This window comes from Lipophrys pholis, assembly GCF_963383615.2.
Source record: "Lipophrys pholis genome assembly, chromosome: 3".
NCBI lineage: Eukaryota > Metazoa > Chordata > Actinopteri > Blenniiformes > Blenniidae > Lipophrys > Lipophrys pholis.
In genome coordinates this window covers 21,452,426-21,471,355 of record NC_137627.1, presented here as the reverse complement: position 1 = coordinate 21,471,355, position 18,930 = coordinate 21,452,426, and the positions used below count along the sequence as shown (strand labels likewise).

The 18,930-nt window shown below is 40.9% G+C and overlaps 1 protein-coding gene across 4 annotated transcripts in view; it reads right to left on the bottom strand.

Moving 5' to 3' along the window:
• aplp2 (amyloid beta (A4) precursor-like protein 2) overlaps window positions 1-18,930 on the bottom strand; it is a 75,855-nt gene that overhangs the window by 37,976 nt on the left and 18,949 nt on the right. For all 4 annotated transcript variants that reach the window (XM_080460295.1, XM_080460293.1, XM_080460292.1 and 1 more), the window contains exon 2: window positions 3,466-3,639. In XM_080460295.1, the coding sequence (XP_080316421.1) occupies window positions 3,466-3,639 (174 nt within the window). The remainder of the gene's footprint in view (window positions 1-3,465; window positions 3,640-18,930) is intronic.

Genomic DNA, 18,930 nt, shown 5'->3' with positions numbered 1-18,930 from the left:
GAGCACACGATTTACACTTTAGCCAAATGCCATCAAAATGTCACCCATAAATGCAACTGAGGCACTCGAAAGAGCTGCTTGGAAGCGCGCAGCCCCACTTTTTCTTTCTTTTTTTGTTCCTGTACAGATGCATAATAAACCTTGACAGTACCACCAGCAGCCTCCTGCGTTTGGAAATACAGTAGAAGGAATGAGTCAGAGAGAGAAAGGATATCCATGTGATAAAAACATGGCACCAATTTTAAAAGCAAGTAAAAAGGAAGGCCCAGTCATATTTCACAGATACTGAAATGCCACACATGATAATGTGTAAATAATAATAGTCTTTCAGGAGGAGCTCAATAGCCTTTATAAAAGAGATCGCAGTCAAACGAAAACAGACTTTTCAAGCTTCTTACTTCAATCTCCTCAATGTGACGCGCAGCTATTCAGCCTGTTAAGCCACTTACCAGAACGACAATGTCTTCAATAAATCCAATATCACAGAGGCAGCACAGCCCGAACACCGTCTCTTATCATAGATAATCATAGTTATGAGTTAATTAATTGTGAGGGAATATTTTTAATCTGTTGCTTTGTTATGGACTCTAATACATCATTTCCTTCCTTATATCTGTATATAATTGTACATGATCTACGATTTATGACTTTGCTGCTGTGTTCCACTCTTGATTTTAGTTTCATTTCATCATTCCTTATTGATTCTTGTTGTGTTTTCCTTATTAATGTACTGAACTTTTGCAACAGTGGTTTTATAAATGAAGCATTTACTGTATTTCATTCACTATGTACCCATACTAAAAGTGTAGCTCATGAGCTAAGGCTGCAAAAAGCATGGAATAAACGATCATCATATTTTGATCACCTACGTATTCATGATTTTTAATTGATTTAGGTGTTTTAATTTCACGTGAAAAAAAAAGTATTATGTTTTCTCTGTGATTGCTGGTATAACTTTTCAAAGTACAAATCATTTATCTTCAAAACTGAAGTCAAAATCAGGCCCTTATTCACCTGCATGAGTGTATTTTCTTAAAGCAAAATATACAAAACATCCACGTTAAAGTGCTTCCTAGAAATAAATACACAGATTGTAAACACAAAGTGCAAGAGTTTGCTTTTACTAAGATAAAGCTAAAGATAAAGATAAGTAAGCAGTTTAGCATTGACATAGAAAACATTTCATTAGCCCAACCCTCACATTCAGCTACTCATCCCACAAATGCTTATTTCTTACAAATGTCACATTATTTTAAAGGCAAACAAACAGGGTTTCCAATGGTAGAACATTTATCACTAATAAACCTTGTTACAACAAAGAGATAGTCTTTTGCTCTTGTTTCTGTCCTTAGTTTAGCAGTAATGCCGCCCTGCGGTGGTCCGCTGACTATTGAAGTAATAAAGTGCAGAAGTCTGTATGTTAAATGGTAAAAGCGTCATCACGTTAATTAAATAGTTTCAAGTTTGAGCTGTGCAGCATTTTCACAATTTTGATAAAAAAAAATGCATCTGTATATTTCAGGAACAAACCAGTAGCCAGGTTCAGGTTAGTGTTTGAAAAATAAGCGGTAGCATAATAACATGGCCCCGCAAAATATAGCTCATCAGTTACTGTAATATGAGCTTTCAAGGATTTAATCAACATACAATTAGAAAAAAACTGCACATTTGTGAGCAATTGCTCAAATTACCTGCACTTTTTTGTGATGAACTTCTTCACAGAGCAGACTGGAATGTGCTTTGAAATGTCATATTAAAGTGCAGTACAGGATGAGAATCATGGAAAATACCAAAAAAAGGACCACTCAACACATTTCCACAATTGTTTGCATGAAAGTGAAGGAATATTGTGATCAAACTGAAGCAGATGTTCACTCTGAAAAGACAATTTCCTCTGCAAAGCACCAGAAAATCACTTCATTATCTTAGCATGGACAGCAACTGGAATAGAAATCTACTGCAGCCTGTTTAAGAGTAATAATCACTGATTTTCAACATTATTGTGGGCAACTCAAAGTGCATTGTGGGAAATTAAGGGTTCTGTGTTTTGTTCAACAACACGTTGCCATATGGAAAAGGTAAGCTGGGGCATTGAACTACCAACCTTATGTAATTGGAAGACAACTGGATATGAACTGAGCTGTTATCGTCAAGTCATCCCATGGATTTAACTCATTTGTTGACCTCCTTTACCTTTTCTGACCACCTTTGACGTCTTTCAAGGCCTGTTTATGTGACGTTGAAATCCCAGCCTGATGAACAGTTACTCACCTTTACCGCATTCCCTTCATCACATACATAAAATACCAGAGAACCACTTTGCATTGATCTCCTTTCTCCACACAATTTAATTTTCACCAGTTTTCTATCTTAAGTAACCCAATAGCCAGGTGCAAGTTAGCTGATAATAGCAAAGTATAAGATAAAATCCTCCTTAAGTTTTACAAAATCCTTTTCCTTATAGAAAAGTGTAATTTTTGGAAATTAATTTAATCATAAAAATACAGCAACTCGATCGATATTAGGTGAGCATGTCACTTTTTTTATGTGCCTGAGTATTAGAAGGACTATAAGGACAAACCTGCAGTTATTTCAAATACAAGAAAATATAAATATATTAAAAGATGTTTAATTAGTCCAAAAAGTTTAACGATTAAAAATAAAATATCTAATATTAACTCAAAACAATGGCTACAACACAGATATAATGCATCTTAATGAAACAAGTAAAAACAATCCCACTCTCTACCACAAGGTGGTGCATTCAATCACTATAGATTTGGATTGAGTTGGCAGCAGTTTTCAACTTAATCAAAAAAACTAACTAGAACACATTAATGACAAATGCCACCTACTTAACAACACAAAGTGCTAAAACTTAAAATAAACATGCAAAAGTGACTCAAGACCGCCACCCGGTGTGCAAAACATCTACTACCTTAGTTTCAATTAAAGCTAACTGTAAAAAAGAATACACTGCGTCTACAGGGCTTCTCCCTTCATGCAGAGCTTACCACTGCAAGTCTTTTCAACTCACAGCACAAACTTGACTAGTTTTTATGCTCAAAGCTTTTTCTGCCACCAACCAGGATTCAAACTCAGATCCACCGACACTGAAGACTGTACCTGACCGTACGGCCAGACGTAGCTGTGTATAACCTACAAATCTGTTCTAGTTAGCAAATGTCACAGTCATGATATCTAATAATAAAAAATTATGTTATTAAATAGAAAATCCATATACAAATCGAGAATAAACCCAATCAAAACAATCTATTCTCTTATTACTGATCTTGTGTCATCCAGTTCACAGGGTGGTTAACGGATCCACATAGGAGAGCAACCCCACCCTTTAGTAATTTTATCGATTGTCCCTCTGTTGATAAACTCTCTGTCCTTCTCTAATTGTCTTTGGCATCTTAATGTCATCCTATTTGCAGACGTGTTGGTGTCACGCTGACTCACCTCCTGGCAGTACTGCAGCACACCCTCTTTGGTTCCTATGCAGCTCTTGGTTCCGGATGGGTCGGGCTCCCAGCGGCCGGTTTGAATGTTGATGTGCATGTTGAGCTTTCCGCAGAACATGGCCACCTGAGGCCCGGCCACGGCAAAACCTGTGCCCGCATTGGCTGCCAACGCCTGCGGAAGGACAAAGAGAGAGAGGGAGAGAGAGAGAGACGGCGAGTGAAATAGGGGTTGATGCACTCAGTCATTATAAAGTCCATAAAAGCTTTGAGGATATTCTGGCTGACAGACTTGAGAAAGTGCTGGGTCCACTTGCTCCCCTCATAAACACTGTTCCGCACTGTGAAGTCTGACTACATAAAGCATATTCAGCTCGTGTACTGAGATGGATAACGATACCAGACATGATGGCGCAACATCAGTGCTGCGTATATCGGCTGCTGCTGTGAGCCATTGCTGCAGTGCAACAACGGTTCAGACATTAAGCAAATCCAAAGAACGTTTGGCTGAGTTGATACTAAATACAGTAGTTCAGATGTGTGCACTTTTTTTTTCCTTTTTTGCTTGGATGCTCTGGATTGACTTGAGAGCCTGCACACAGGGAGCAAAAGAAAGGAAGAAAAACTGCAGTTCGTCATGCCTCACAAATCAGGACATTCCAGGTCGAGGCCAGAGCTTTGCTCGTCTCAGCCTCCTGGGACCAAAGTCTTTCAACAAAGGGTAGATGATTTATCCTTTAAGATAAACATTAAACAATTCTTCTCCCAGCAGCCCTGATGGAAGATTTCTTCTGTGTGTCTTCCTGGTTTGAGATCGTGAGCACACAGGTGAAAATGTTTCCGTTCACTAAAAGCTTTCAGCGCACATGAACGCTCATCAAGAAATATGTCCGCTCACACAAAACCACCGAAAGACGTTGTCGTCTTTATTCCAGGCCTGCAGAGGTGCTGCAACGCCGCCACAAATACAGCCATAGTAGAGGCGCAGCCATGAAGCAGCCACATCGAACTCAAAACACACGAGGAGGAGGAGGAGAAGAATATTTGTTAGTTATGGAACCCCTTGCGATAAAAAAAGGAATTTGTAGATTTTGTTTGCACATGCAGGTAAAAAGAGAGTTGGGGCAATGAAGTCAGCACTTTAGTGTTTTCGGCCTTAAAGGTGGAGACGCTGAGCGAGCATTTTCCGATTTGTCCGCTACGAGAGCCTTGTTTCAAAAATTTGTGGTTTCGCTTTCCAAAAAAACTGTCTTTGTGTGGATGAAACACCGGCCCAACAAAACACTGCAGAGACACCTACAGCCAGCCTTTTTAGTTTCAGTAGTATAAGTATTTCTCCATTACTTCCCATCTTTGCTGACCTTCCATCTCTTTGTACTTTCCTCTCTAGTATGATTTACTGCACTATGAATGTCCACCTACACACACACACACACACACACACACACACACACACACGCACGCACGCACGCACGCACGCACGCACGCACACACGCGCACGCACGCACGCACACACACACGCACGCACACACACACACACACACACACACACACACACACCTTCATGCTCCAATGCCAACAGCTGCCATGGGAGCAATTCAGGGTTCACTGTCTTGCCCAAGGACACTTTGACATATTTACAGGATAAGATGGGAGATTGAACCAGCATTCTATGGATTGGAGGATAGCAGCCCATCCGAGTCCGCCCAGTGCACTTGAACCAAACCGAACGCCACTCAACACGGAAAATAGATGGATTAGGAAGCACTGCATGTGATCAGCCTTCACTCCATTGGCTTTCAAATGACTCGGTGTGGCGCTATCATCAGTCAACTCATCAGCTCCACCGAGACAATAAGTCACGGCCTGCTAACACTCGTCTGATGCTCGGGGCGTCACAACGCGGGACTCGCTTATTAATCATTGAGCCGACGAAGCCCTGCATGCCAAACCGTCGCAAACGCACACCGGAGCGCTTCCAGGCGGGAAGTCAAACGGAACTGATCCATTCTTGATTGTCATAATGTCATTGGGCAGAGAGAGAGAGAGAGAGAGAGAGAGAGAGAACAACTGTGGAAAGTCGAGCCAATATTATATGGCCATTTTCAGGGTCTTCAGCCGTGAAGAGGCGTGCACAGAGGTGTCCTCTGTCGCGCCGAGCCAAGGACGAAACGGCCGAAGAGGGAGACTCGGGTAAAGGAGTGTTCGACAAATCTCTCCGTCTAATTCTGTGCAGTCTCGCGGGCTGACAATGGTTGCAGAACTGAGTAGAGCGAGGACAAAACAAGTGCTGTGTAATCAGCAGTTGGCTGTAGTGCGTGATGAGCTGCAGAGCCAGCCAGAGCTGAGTATGCACACGCACACGCGCACACACACCGAATACAGCCCCAGCCACGCTTACTGTACATTCAGCTGCACAAGCACAGAATCATAAAACACACACACACACAAAAAAAAAACCATGTATGCAAACAAGTAGACACTCCCTGGAGCCTCAGATTCAACATAGCCTCTCCTCTTTCATTGCTTTGTCCTGCTACTCCACATCTCCGCACCACCACAGGCAGACGGAAGCTGGAATTAAGTGCATGCTGAATTTGAGAGACTAAAAACGGAGGAACCTGAGTTATGGCTGCTTATGAAACCTACTTATGAAAACAATAGGTCGCTCCAAAATTCCGGATTGTTTTATTTGTAAATTCATTCACATGTTCTGCAAATAAATAAATAAAAACTTTGATGACGTGTAAAATGAAATTGGGGGACAACAGGTATTTTAAAAGCATGAGTCCATCCAGATATCGAGTGTCTTAAAAGCAGAGGAACTAAACACCCTAAAGACGGTTCCTAATTCGGTCAAAGTGCCACAGCAGCCCCAGACTCTAACTTCCCCTCTTTCCTTCTCTGTGTCTTTGTCTTGCTAATCCACTCCTCCGTCTCTCCACCACCACAAGCAGAAGGAAGAGGTATAAAACGCATCCTGACTTTCAGCTGCAGGGCGCTACGGTGGCTTTCAGATGTCGCTTCAAACTTTGAATAGGTTTGAGGAAGCACATAATGAGCAATACTAGGAAATGAAACCGAAGCGACTCAAACCAACAGACAGCTCCAAATGATCCCAAAGAAGGTTTCAAACTGAATAACTCCAATGTTTAAACGCAGTGTATTATTGTTTTGCTTTTCAATGCATTCAAATTGTTCCATTTCTGATGTTTCGATTGCGGTCTCTGCAAACACTGATTACATGTCTGCATGTAAAAAGGAACTCGGGGAGAATAGTTATTGTAAAAGCAAGCCGGGATATTCCGCAGCTTGTACAAGAGACAAAGGAACTGATTCTAATTCGGACAAAACAAGAGACTGAACCTTACTTCCCCTCTCTCCTTAATGTCATTGTGTTTGCATTGTTACTCCACTCCTACATCTCTGCACAACTACAGGAAGAAAAATCTGCATTCTGAGTTTGTGCGTCTCAGAGGTGAAAAGTTTGAAATACGACTTCCTTAAGATGCTGTTTCAACTTTGGAAAATAGTTTTGAGGACGTTCATAATGCAGGGATATGCGACCTCAGCAAGTTCAAAACAATACACAGCTCAGAAATCTGCTGAAGATCTCATCAGTTTTCTTTCTGTAGTTCATCTTCCAACCCTTTCATGACATGCACGCAATTTAATTGGATTTTATGGCAATGAGTGGATGTTTCTGCTTTTATTTTGAAATAATATCTGGCAGGTTTTTAACATGACCGCCATTACAAAGGCACAAAGCTTAATTTCTCTGATTTCTGGAAGACTTTACTTGATACCATCAACGATCTATGAGTTATAGAGAGGAGCAGTAGGCACGCAAAAACCTGCCTTCATCAACTAGATTGGAACTAAAGGGTTATATTTTTGTATTTTAAAGCAATATGGTGGGTGGGGCATGCCTCCTCTGGTTTGTTAGTGATAAAATCAATCTTCTCTGCATTGTGACTGAAGCTATGTCACTGAACCCAAACAAATTGACCAAAAAAAGTAAAAATGGTCTCTTTAAAGTTCAATGTATGTCAAAAAAGGTTTTACATACAAAGTACATTTTGACTGAATTCCAGATTTCCTGTATTTTCAACATAAAAAACGTAATTATCAGGGGCAGATATGTTGGGAGGGGAAAGCTCAAAGCTTTTACTTTGAAAGGAAAAGATATAGTAAGTATTACTTTCATTTTTAATCACGCAGTTGTAAAGTTTTATACTTTCTATAAAGAGAAAAGAAAAGCAGTTTTTGAGTGTTGGATCACCTTCTCTACCAAAGGGCCACAAGTCTTTATTCAGCAATGTCTGAGCTACTAGTTTAGAATAAAGAGCTGCACATGAATGCTTTTTCACCTCAACCTGCCTTCACAACATTTAATAATGATTGCAACCTGCTCCAAAAGGGTTTCACCATTTTTATAAATGATCTCATGGGAGACAAGCAAGGCAGAAGTTGGCCGAGGTGATGATGAATCAAATTAGGAGGGAAGACCACAGAGGCCGAGACAACAGCTTCCAACAGCTCTCTAACTCGTCTCTTCCTCCCAGTGTGTCTCTAATTCCTCAACTGGAACAAAGCCAGAGGAGACAGACTGGAGGTAGTTAATGCCGCTGCCTTAAATCTGCAGTCACATGCCTCTTCGGCGCTAAAGACGAGAGCTGCGCTCGCACGGAGCCGAGTGCCACAGGGGGGGGTCGGACAGCATGAGAGGTGACATGTGGAGGCAGGGGGCTCGAGGGGCAGCAGCAGCAGCAGCTCACAGGGAGAAAATGGTCTTGTTTGTGGTTTCATCAATGTTACCTGAACCAGAGAGATGACTGGCCTCGGGCCGGATAGAGAGACAGACGCAGTCGTCTTTCTTCTGGAGACGACAGAATTTTCACTCTGCTCGTGACTCAGCTTCAGACAGCCGCTGCTGTGAAAATGTATTTCATGACCATTCGAGCGCACAAACTTCAGTGTCATCGTCCCAATTTTTCTTTTTCTTTTTTTAAAAATCACCCAGGATCGATTTGTTCTGTCGGCCAGCGAGAGCCCCGGTAGAATGGATTCTGAAGAAGAAAAATGAGGAATAATAGAGGCAACTCTTCAAGACAGAGGAAGGCCGCAGATGAATACAAACTACTCCCCAGTTTGGGCTTTGTAGGTATTTTCACCACAATGTAATGCAGTTTACCTCCTTCTTAAAGGTCATCGATAAACAACACCGCTTTTAATTTGCATCCATGATTTATCATCCTTCCTGAACTACAAGCGTTGGACTTTACACAAGTTTGTACAAAGCATCACGTCAAGGGTCAATGTGCTCAAGTTCACTAGATTAATCAAGTTGATGATGATAAAATGACACTCAGAGTCCTCAAGGGTCAGTTCAGTGCTCGTGCTCATTGGGTTTAGTAAACCTGAAGACCTTCAAGTAACAGTAACATGTTCCCTTTTTCACACTTTTTTTTTCACCTTTTTCACAGGTATGTGGTTCATCCATCTATAGTACAGTACAGCATCTGTCCCTTTACGACTCATCCATTCTTTATCTCTCTCTCTCTATAACATCTCTCATATATCCACCTACAGTATCTGCCTTGGTATCATCCATCCATCTACATATCTATTCATCCATACTGTATTTTAATTATATGTATCTGTCATCTGTCTATCTGTCATCCATCCATCCCTCTCTTTCTGTCCATCATGTGTCAGTTCAAATATCACATTAATGATTTAGAATTTTCTTCCATAATCTAATATCCTCTCTGGATTGTGACACATGGAAAAAACACCCCGCCACACCTAACCAGTGCAACTCCTAATCTCTCATTAGTGACTCACCATGAGATGTCATTTCATGTGTAAGTGTGAACACCTCGAGGGAGACAAAAGAAGGAGAGAGGGAGTGGAAGTCAGGAAGAGAGGGGAGAGGCCGGGATAAAGACGGCAGCTCAGGCAAATTACAGTAAATAGACAATGGCAGCAGGAAGTGTCTGCCGATTGGCTCCCATCCCAGTTTAAAATATTCTTCTCAAACGAATGCAGGCCGTAAGGCGAGGCAGGCGAGAGGCGGCATGAACGCGGGAGAGACCAGCCTGCCGCCGCAGTTGCCCGTCGACAGGCTGTGTGAGACGAGGATCGTCTTAGCTTGTTTTCATTTTTTACTGCAAACACGCACACACACCAGTATGCTTCTGCTGCTGCTTTCCCAGTCCGTCTCCAGAACACAAACATGTTTTATTGGCCTGCTCTGAGCGACACACCAGGTTTTGCACTAAAACAAGCTCAGACACGACAGAACTTGTTGTGAAATAACACGCGAATCATCGGATGTGCGCACAAACACTCTTTTATTCTCTTAACAGCTAAATGTTCATCAAGAGTGTTTTTTTTTTTTTAAAGGAGCAACACACACACACACACACACACACACACACACACACACACACACACACACACACACACACACACACACACACACACACACACACACACACAGACACACACACAAATACACACCTTAGAGGTAAATCTGGTTCATTCCCAGAGGAAAACATTACTTGGCAAAGTAAACGACTGATTTTGTATTTTGTAATTTCAAAGAGTGTTTACCGTCAACATAAATCATTGGGAACGCATTCTGTATGAATCTGACTTGTATCATCACATCCGTCTCAAACTGGACATAAACACATAGATGTGAGAATAAAGTCGCCTTTGTTGAAAGATCGATTTGTTCTAACTTTCCTCTCTGCCTGCAGGTGACTGACGGCCAAAGAATGGAAACGGATGCATTTTGCATGAAAATGCTGAACTTTAGTGTGATGAAATATCGACAAGTCAAAACAGATTCTGATGAAAAAAACCCATTTAAACCTCCACATCGCCTGTGATATATTATTCAGCTCAGGCACATTTGAACTTTGTGGATTTTTTGCTTCTTTTTTTTTCCCCAGAGATGAAGCCTGATACCTGCAATAATGCTGATTATATGCAGACTCCAGCAGGAATAAGTGGAAGAGAAAGCAGTGCTATTAGTGCAAACTCGCAAAAAGAAAGTTGTATTTCTTAATGAGGTTTGAGAAAAATCCTCCTGGACCAGTTCGGGTCAATTATCACATGACCTACCACCCAGCAACTGGGCCTGGTCCAAAGACGTTAATCCAGTCTGCATGTGTGTGTGTGTGTGTGTGTGTGTGTGTGTGTGTGTGTGTGGTCTCAGGTTGAGCAGTGTGATCAGCAGTGTGTGTGAGCTGAGGACACACACTGAGAGGATATGTGGAAGGGGAAATGAACACATGAGGACGATAACGTTCAAACAGCGAGGTTTGAGCCTCGGTGACGATCCTCCAAAGCAAACACAGAGAAACTTTGAAATAGCCAAAACAAACCGAATACAAAAAAAAAAAATTTGTTTAAAATGTGTGAGCAGACGATCTCACAACAGCAGGTTTTGGTTTTTTTTGCAGTCGTGCCTGGACGGCATTTGTGACAAACATTTACCCCCGAACTGCACGTGTTGCATGTAAAAACAGCTCCAACTGTGATCAGCTCCAGTGTCAACCGGGTCTATAAACTTTGCAGGCCTGCCCCGAACGGTGGCAACCGGTCTAATTTTGGCGGCGCTGCGGTGAAGCCACGGTCGCAGTCTGACCCTTTTAAAAGCTGCTCCAGGCGGAGGCACCGGCCGGGACTCGCAGATTCCCAGCATGTTTAGTGTCCATGTGACTGTGGAGAAATGCCTGGCTGTATTAATCCAGCTAATCCTTCCCTGTGGTGACTTAATACTTAAACAAGATATGCAGTCGTGAGAAATCCAGACACACACACACACACACACACACACACACACACACACACACACACACACACACACACACACACACACACACACACACACACACACACACACACACACACACACACACACACACACACACAGTAGGGACATATATAAACTTTACATAGAGATAGAATTAATATTGATTTCAATCACCTGAGGGGAAAAGCTTCACTTTGATATTGCACTACTAATTTAAGTAGGGAGTGATTAAAGCATTTATTTTTTCTATATGAGCTCCCATATACAATTTTTACTATAGCATGTGCTTGCTTATTGCGTTTGTTTGTTGCTCTTGTAACTAAATTTCCCTGAAGATTAGCAGCAACATATTATTATGCAAATCCCCTCTAAACAATAAAAGCACACAATATGCACAGTGGTTTGAGTCGTTCATCAATAAATACTTTACAGCCACTCAGGGTTCTTGTTGTCTCCATGCATCTAAACACTCCATGAGAACCACCAACGGAAGGAGTGAAAATTGTTTAGTTTTTACTGTTTACGGAAATAACCGTTGAGAAAGCAATTTTACTGAAGCTGCGCTGGCCGCTGATCAAACAGAACTTTTATTTTCCAAACACTCCATTGCATTTGGTCTAATAAAGAAATACAAACAGCAGAGATCTGTGGCTGCCGACTTTCATTCGGAATAAGGAGAATTAAGTTTTTTGATTATGGCCCTAATTCGAGGCAAACCCAAACTGCCTAAAAGCTGGTCACTGGAACTCTTAACTTGTCAGTAAGTGTTTGATGGCAGGTGCAGTGAGAGGATAATAACACCCAAGAACACAGTGAGATGAGAGGACCATGCAGCTCTTACAGCTTCAAAGCCCGTGAACACAACAGTTTAAGATGCAAATAAGTGGCTGTTTTCTCCTGTGGATGAGCTTCCTGTTGCTCAACAACAACTGAGCTTCAAGTCAAGAGTTTGTGACTCTAATAATAATTTATTGGGAAAAATACTTTCATATCTTCTCAACTGTTTCTGAGCTCGACAATCGGCAATAGCAGAAAAAGGATAATATGCAAAAAGAGGCAATGCAGTTCAATTCCTACTTTCAGACTGACGCAGGTCTGTACTGCTTTTGAAAACAATATCAGGGTTTTTATTGGGAGTTTTCAAAAATATCACTATAGGTATAACAAAAAAATACCTTTTGCGTGTCCTACAAGGTGAAATGGAAAAATGCTGGCAGACAGTGTATCAGTTACACAGCATCTCTGAAATTATGTAGGAAGCTCATGTCTGTCATTTAAAGATAAAAGACAGGAATTTCTTTTTTTGGGGGGGGCATATGGTCCAAAACAGAAATCCCTTTTAACCATGCACTGGACTTTACCCACAGACTCTGCTGTTAACCCTTTATTACCAATGCTATATTTTGAGCTCTAGCATCAAATCATCTGTGGAGTTGTTGTTTTTTTATTAATGAACATCTTGGAATCCAGCAGGTTAGTTGATGAAATGTTGCTTCAGTTGGATCATATAAAAACAGCTCATATGTAATCTTGTAGAACAGGTTTTCCTGTTTAATTTGATGTGTAATATCTCTACACTTCTGCATGAACATTTCTTTGTTTTATACACAGTGTGTCAAAGTTTTCCGTCTTCACCTTCACCATTAAAGGGTTAAAATAGCAAATGTCCAAATGCATGAGGAGATGGGACTTTACACTGTGTGCTTTAGACTGATAATGCAGAGTCCTCAGTAACCACAAACCAACACAAATAACCTGAATACTAAAACATATTCCAGGTTTGCACGGTTACTCACCTTCTATGCTTGCATCTCTTGTGAAACGACATTGAGCTACTTATTGCGACAATGATTTTCTATTTTTCAGTCACTATGTTAGGTCATTTTTAAGTCTCTGCATGCACATATGAAACGACAGTGTGTCACACCGATGTGATTAGTCTGAGTTTCGAGGCCCGTGGGAAGGCCGGGGCCTGAAGCACTGAACCCCGTCACAACAAAAACAGCTCCACAGCGCCTGATAACAGACGAGAAGGGGGAGAACACAGCAGCAATGACATTTTCCGACTGACCAAATACCTCCGCCACCTCCCCACGCACAAACGGCTGGACTGTAAAAGCAGAATAACAAAAGGTAAAAAAAAAAAAAAAAAGATGTCGTGTTCTCGGAGTTGGAATCAAAAGGGCAAACGGCCTCACTGCAATGCAAATGAGTTCCTCTTTCTGAGCGAAATGGCCTTTTGTCTTCACAATCAAGTGTTCTGGGACTATAGTGGGATTGCCCTATGAATCACTGCGCCAAGCCTACAGGCAGAAAAATGCTCCCACAGTCTGGGGGCAGTTCCAGTTAGCGCCACTCTCTTCCCCAAAACAGCCGCCCCGAAGCAGTGACATTTACAGTTTCGCATAAAATCGGTGTGGGATTTTTCCCCTCTGTAGAGAGAAATATCACTCACTGTCCACTTTTTCTTTGAAAGTTAGTCATTTGTTTGAAAAGGGAAAATAACAGATGTCTAGAACTGTTTGGAGAAAAATGGAATTTATGAAAAACCTTTAAGAACCTGTAAGTAAAGTACAGAATTCCCTCTTCCAGCTTGATCTTTATAATAAATAATTGTATTGTCTGATTCTTCTGAAAACCTCTTTCTTTCTTTCTTTCTTTCTTTCTTTCTTTCTTTCTCTTTCTTTGTGTTTCTTAAATTCAGTCATTTCGACTTTCATCCACTTTTCACTTTTCATTTCAGTTTTTTCCTTTTAATCTTAATAATCTGGCAAATTATCTTAATCAAAGGAACCATTGTTTTAAAATTATAAGAACAATCACTAATCACCCCACCCTTGTAATCCCACACTTTACCACAAGATGGTGTATTACGTGACTACTCGTAGTAATATCTGACTAAAACATGATCTGAGGTGGTATAACCTGTTTTTTTAAACCACCCAATCAGTAAAGAGCTCATTGAGGTTGATTTCAAATGTTGGTAACAAATGCATCGCCAATACTGCCGGGATTTAGGTTCATGTCACAAATGGCCACCGGTGCAAAGCATTATGGGACTAATCCAATGACTGTATGGGATGATATTCTTGGTTCCTGTAAACACACACATCAATTCGATCGTGTTATTCACTGTTCATGGAAACGGGACAATCTGACTTCTCAATCTGACAGGATTAAATTAGAATGATAAAAACTTAGCGTAAACTCAGCTGGTTACTCACTACTGCCCCCCAGTGATAAGAAAATTACATTACTTGAATCATTTATACTGCACCTCTCATTGTAGTTCTATTCCTTGCCAAGCACAATGACTTGCACTGCCTTCCTTGACAGGTGCAATACAAATGAACCTTATTGATTTATTCAATGTGTGAACAGCTGCGGGAATAATTTCCCATGTTTGTCCAGGAAGAGCATCTCGTGACTTTTTGTTTACAGTCCCTTTGCTTGTCGTCCCGTGTTTGTCAGACAGGGAGGTGACAGAGAGACGCTCCACAGAGAGCTGAGCATAATGTTTCTGTTCACCAGCGGTCACCTCCACATGGCTCATTAACCTCCAGTCATTCACAGCCGCTGCGGACAGGAGAGAAAAGCCCCTTCCTGCGGCACCAAACCGACACGGAGGGAGTGGAAAAACACCGTCGCCAAACAGCCCAAAACACAGCAGAGGACAAAAACGAGGCCGAGGCATGCCAGCCCCGGTTCAGACAGTAAAAGCCTGCTGGTAATCCTCTCAGCCCGACCTGAGCTTGATTGAACTTGCCTTTGTTAATGAGACCGCTCCAAAGTGTGAAGCACAGGAAATACCACTGACGTCGTCCAGGTCTTATATTTCTTTTTATGCCACGAGTCAAGAAAATGATTCAGGAGGGACGAGTTGATTGATTTAGGAGAGTTCAAAGTGATGGAAGTGAGGAGCGAAACTCAATCAGGAAATTTGTACCTGTTAGACTCCCGATACGAGTACTTCTTTATTAGATTACCGTGTCCCCTTTCAAAAAGCTTAGTTTGGAATTTGACCATATTTTTTCTTGATTTTTCTGGCATCCATCCTGGACGCGTTATATTCCTGATGTGACTGTGATCCGAGTTTTCTCTGTTGTTGTTGCTACAACTGATCAAAAGTCTACAATCTCCATCACAAATAAAGCTGAAGGAGGAATGTGGTTAACTCCCGTAAGATGGCCTTGATGTGAGTATCTGTTAAGCTGGGTTTAACTGTGGTATTTGTATTTAAGCTATGCACTGTAAATTATGAAAACGATAAAATAGGCTGGATTGACTGTCTATATATCAAAAAACAATAAAATTGTACTCAAAATATACTAAAAAGGTGAAAAAAAGAAGAATGCATCCAAATTAGTTTGTAAGTGATATAAGTTTTTCTCCAAAATTACAGATTGTCACTCAGATGAATTAAAAAATACGTTGGAATACTTTATAACATTTATTGTACGATCAATCCGTCATATTTGATCTTAATTTTGTACAAATGCTGTGTCAATGTTATTTTTGTTTTCAACTAAAGCATTTTTTCAATAGTTTTCAAGTCAAAAACAATCTTATAGTTTGGAAAGTACTTAATAAAGAAACAAAGATGTTAGAAGTCAGAGTAGCAAGTAACAGTGTTCTTTCTCTTTACATGAGCTCGGTTTTTTTGTTTTGTGGGGCTGTTAAAACTTAACAACAATTGTTTTGTGAATTAATTGCAGCTTTTCATTTGTATTTAAAATGTAGTTATTCAGAATTTGCAGTAAATGAATGCACAATGAACGAGAACAGAAAATAGAATTTTTTTGCAATATGCATATTACCCGTGTTCATATCACAATAATGACACATTTTTGGGCACTATTTCAATATTTACCAATTAAAATCACACTACTGCATGTCACCATTATAGAACTTCCATTTTCAACTTTCTCTTGTAAACTTCCAAAGTACTAGACTTGGTTTTTTTTTAAAGCAAGAAAAAGTTTAATGACTCAGTCAATAAATATGGAATAAAATTCCAGTGGGGTTGTGTTTCACTGCAGCTTGTTTTGGAGGTAATTATTTCCCGCTGTTAATATTCTACAAGTCCCATCTTGAAGTAAACTTGATTGAGCAGTAACTTGATCTCAGCGAGCGCTGGTACACTCGCTGAGGGGAGACGAACGGCAGCGAGACGCATTTTGTAATTAAGCAGCGGCAACAGAAGCCGGTGGCGGACTCGCAGTCGCTGTGATTGAGCCGCGCGGATCTGCCTGTGTGTCGAGGGGAGATAACATGGCCTCTCTCCAGCTTACAGCAAACGGACATGAATGACGACTTGTTCAAATGGCCCGTCGCCATGGAAACCATCTACAAAAGCATCCCAGCTATTCACACACAGAGTGAACACTCAGGCTGCGGAAGAAAGGGAGGAAGAGGGGGTAAAAGAGAGGGAGAGACAGAGATCGAAGAAGTAAAGCAGAGAAAGATAGAGAAGAGTGCATGGAGAGAGGTCATCATCATCATCATCATCATCATCATCATCATTATGGAGGAGAAAAATGGAAATAAAAGAGGACGGCTTGAGAGGAAGGGCGATAATAATGGGAAGGAAGGGGAAGAGGGCCACATTTGTAAGTGACAAGCATGTGAGACCGTGTGGCGGAAAGGACGCCACTCATGATAACAGCTGCTGCTGCCCTGTTTGCCACATTCAGCAACACTGTGTCCTTGTGTGCAAACACAAAAGTGACCCTCAGCTCCACTGGTTTCCCTGCACATACTCTTCCTCTGACACATGCACATACATACTGGAGAGACTGGATTCTTTTATCTCGGGAGGAAGATGTCATAACTGTTATACTTTCACAATTAGAAGAAACATCTTAAAAGTGGAACATTATTTGTGTGCATTTTCATTATAAGCATGATAAGAGCTATGTGACCACTAATTTACCAATTTTAACTTATTTTAAGACTTATTTTATTCATATTTTGGGACACATCAATTACCTTACTTGTTCTGACAAGATTAACTACCTTGATTTCAAACATAAGACTTACTGCAATCCTTGTTTAATGGTAAAGGCAACACACAAACTGAAATATAATTGCATGGTCAATATTATCAATAGAATGATCTTTCTAGTTTGTATACAAATAATGCTGTTTTGTGGTTGTTAGGTCGCTATCTAACGATGACCAACAAGTGTTTCTAATAAGATAACGGATGGCTGGATGGATGGATAAAACGTCATCATCACCCTTATAGGTTGACACTGTGCTGAAGTAACGCTTCAAATACTCATGTCTTCTCGATATGGTTTATGAGTTAATTTTGTGGTAGCGAGCGAGCTACATATGCTAAAATAAGCTCGAGCTATCGTTCGCTTTATTGTAATAAAGTTTGTTTTTAGAGGTGCAGCAAAGTTTTCAAATATTTCACCTTGAAGCAACTTCACCCACTGAACTCCAACAGTGTTTTAAGTTGGAGTTCCTCAGGGTCTGATTCTTTGTCCTCTAAGGTTTCAGCTTTTCTGACGATTTATTTGTTTTCTATGTATATATTTCAGTCTGGAGCCTTTCCCTCTTCCCAGTTATTAGTGAAGCCACATGATAGTCACATTTCAACATCAACACAAGTTCGACGTTTGATCATAGTTTTGTCATGCGTTTGGAATAAGATTAAATCCGACATTTAAGAACGTAAATGCTTAAAGGATGGCACACGATAAATATAGCTATTCCTGAAGAAATGCAGACTCCGGAGAAGACACAAAAGAATACTTTCAATTGTGCCTTGGGAAAATATTAAAAACCAGCCGATCAAAGAGAGTCAAACTGTTTCGAGACATTCGTTTAGAAGGCAGTTTGTAATTATCGGATTTAATGCTGATTTAACGGTGATTAATGATTGTTTACTGTCACAGAATTTAATTTAGAATTTCAATGATTTAAAAAAAAATGTAAATCCTGTTGTATTTGTTAGTAATGTAGTGTGTCCCACATATGGTGCAAACTTATACATATGTACAAGAACCAGACACAGAAATGTAATAGCTATGAACTATACACTGTACCTACAACTCAACTTCCTTTATTTGTATGCGTGTTGTAACAATGAGATGTGTAAATCCCAGGATATAGCAAACAGTCTAAAAAAGGGAGACAGCATACCGGAGCCCCCCCTACATAGCAGACATACAGTACACACAAACGTCTATGTTCACTGCACTCCTGAACAAAAACAACTGTGCCCATTGCCATGGCAGCGTGCGTCAGTGTCTTCAGCAATGTCACTCCCCATTACCAGCTCACACCACGAGAAGTGCCATGGGATGAAATATTTGCCAGACCGTAAGTCTCAGCTTGAGTTAAGAGCGATCTGGATGAAGACGGGTGAAAACTCGCAGGAGGCAACGTTTAAAGGACACGCTATGAGACGTCAGAGCCAGGTACGCTCCGGGCTCCGGTTCAACAGGTGGGAAAAGGTCATCCACTAATCACAATCCCCAGATCCTCCCGCCCGTGCGTTCCAGTGTTGCTGGGCAGGAAACTTAACAAGAGTCCTTGACTGTCTTGCTTTGCCTCACACTGAAGATAAATGTGCTATATAAATGTGAATTGTTTATATACACAAAAGCAAACTTAAATCTTGAGGAA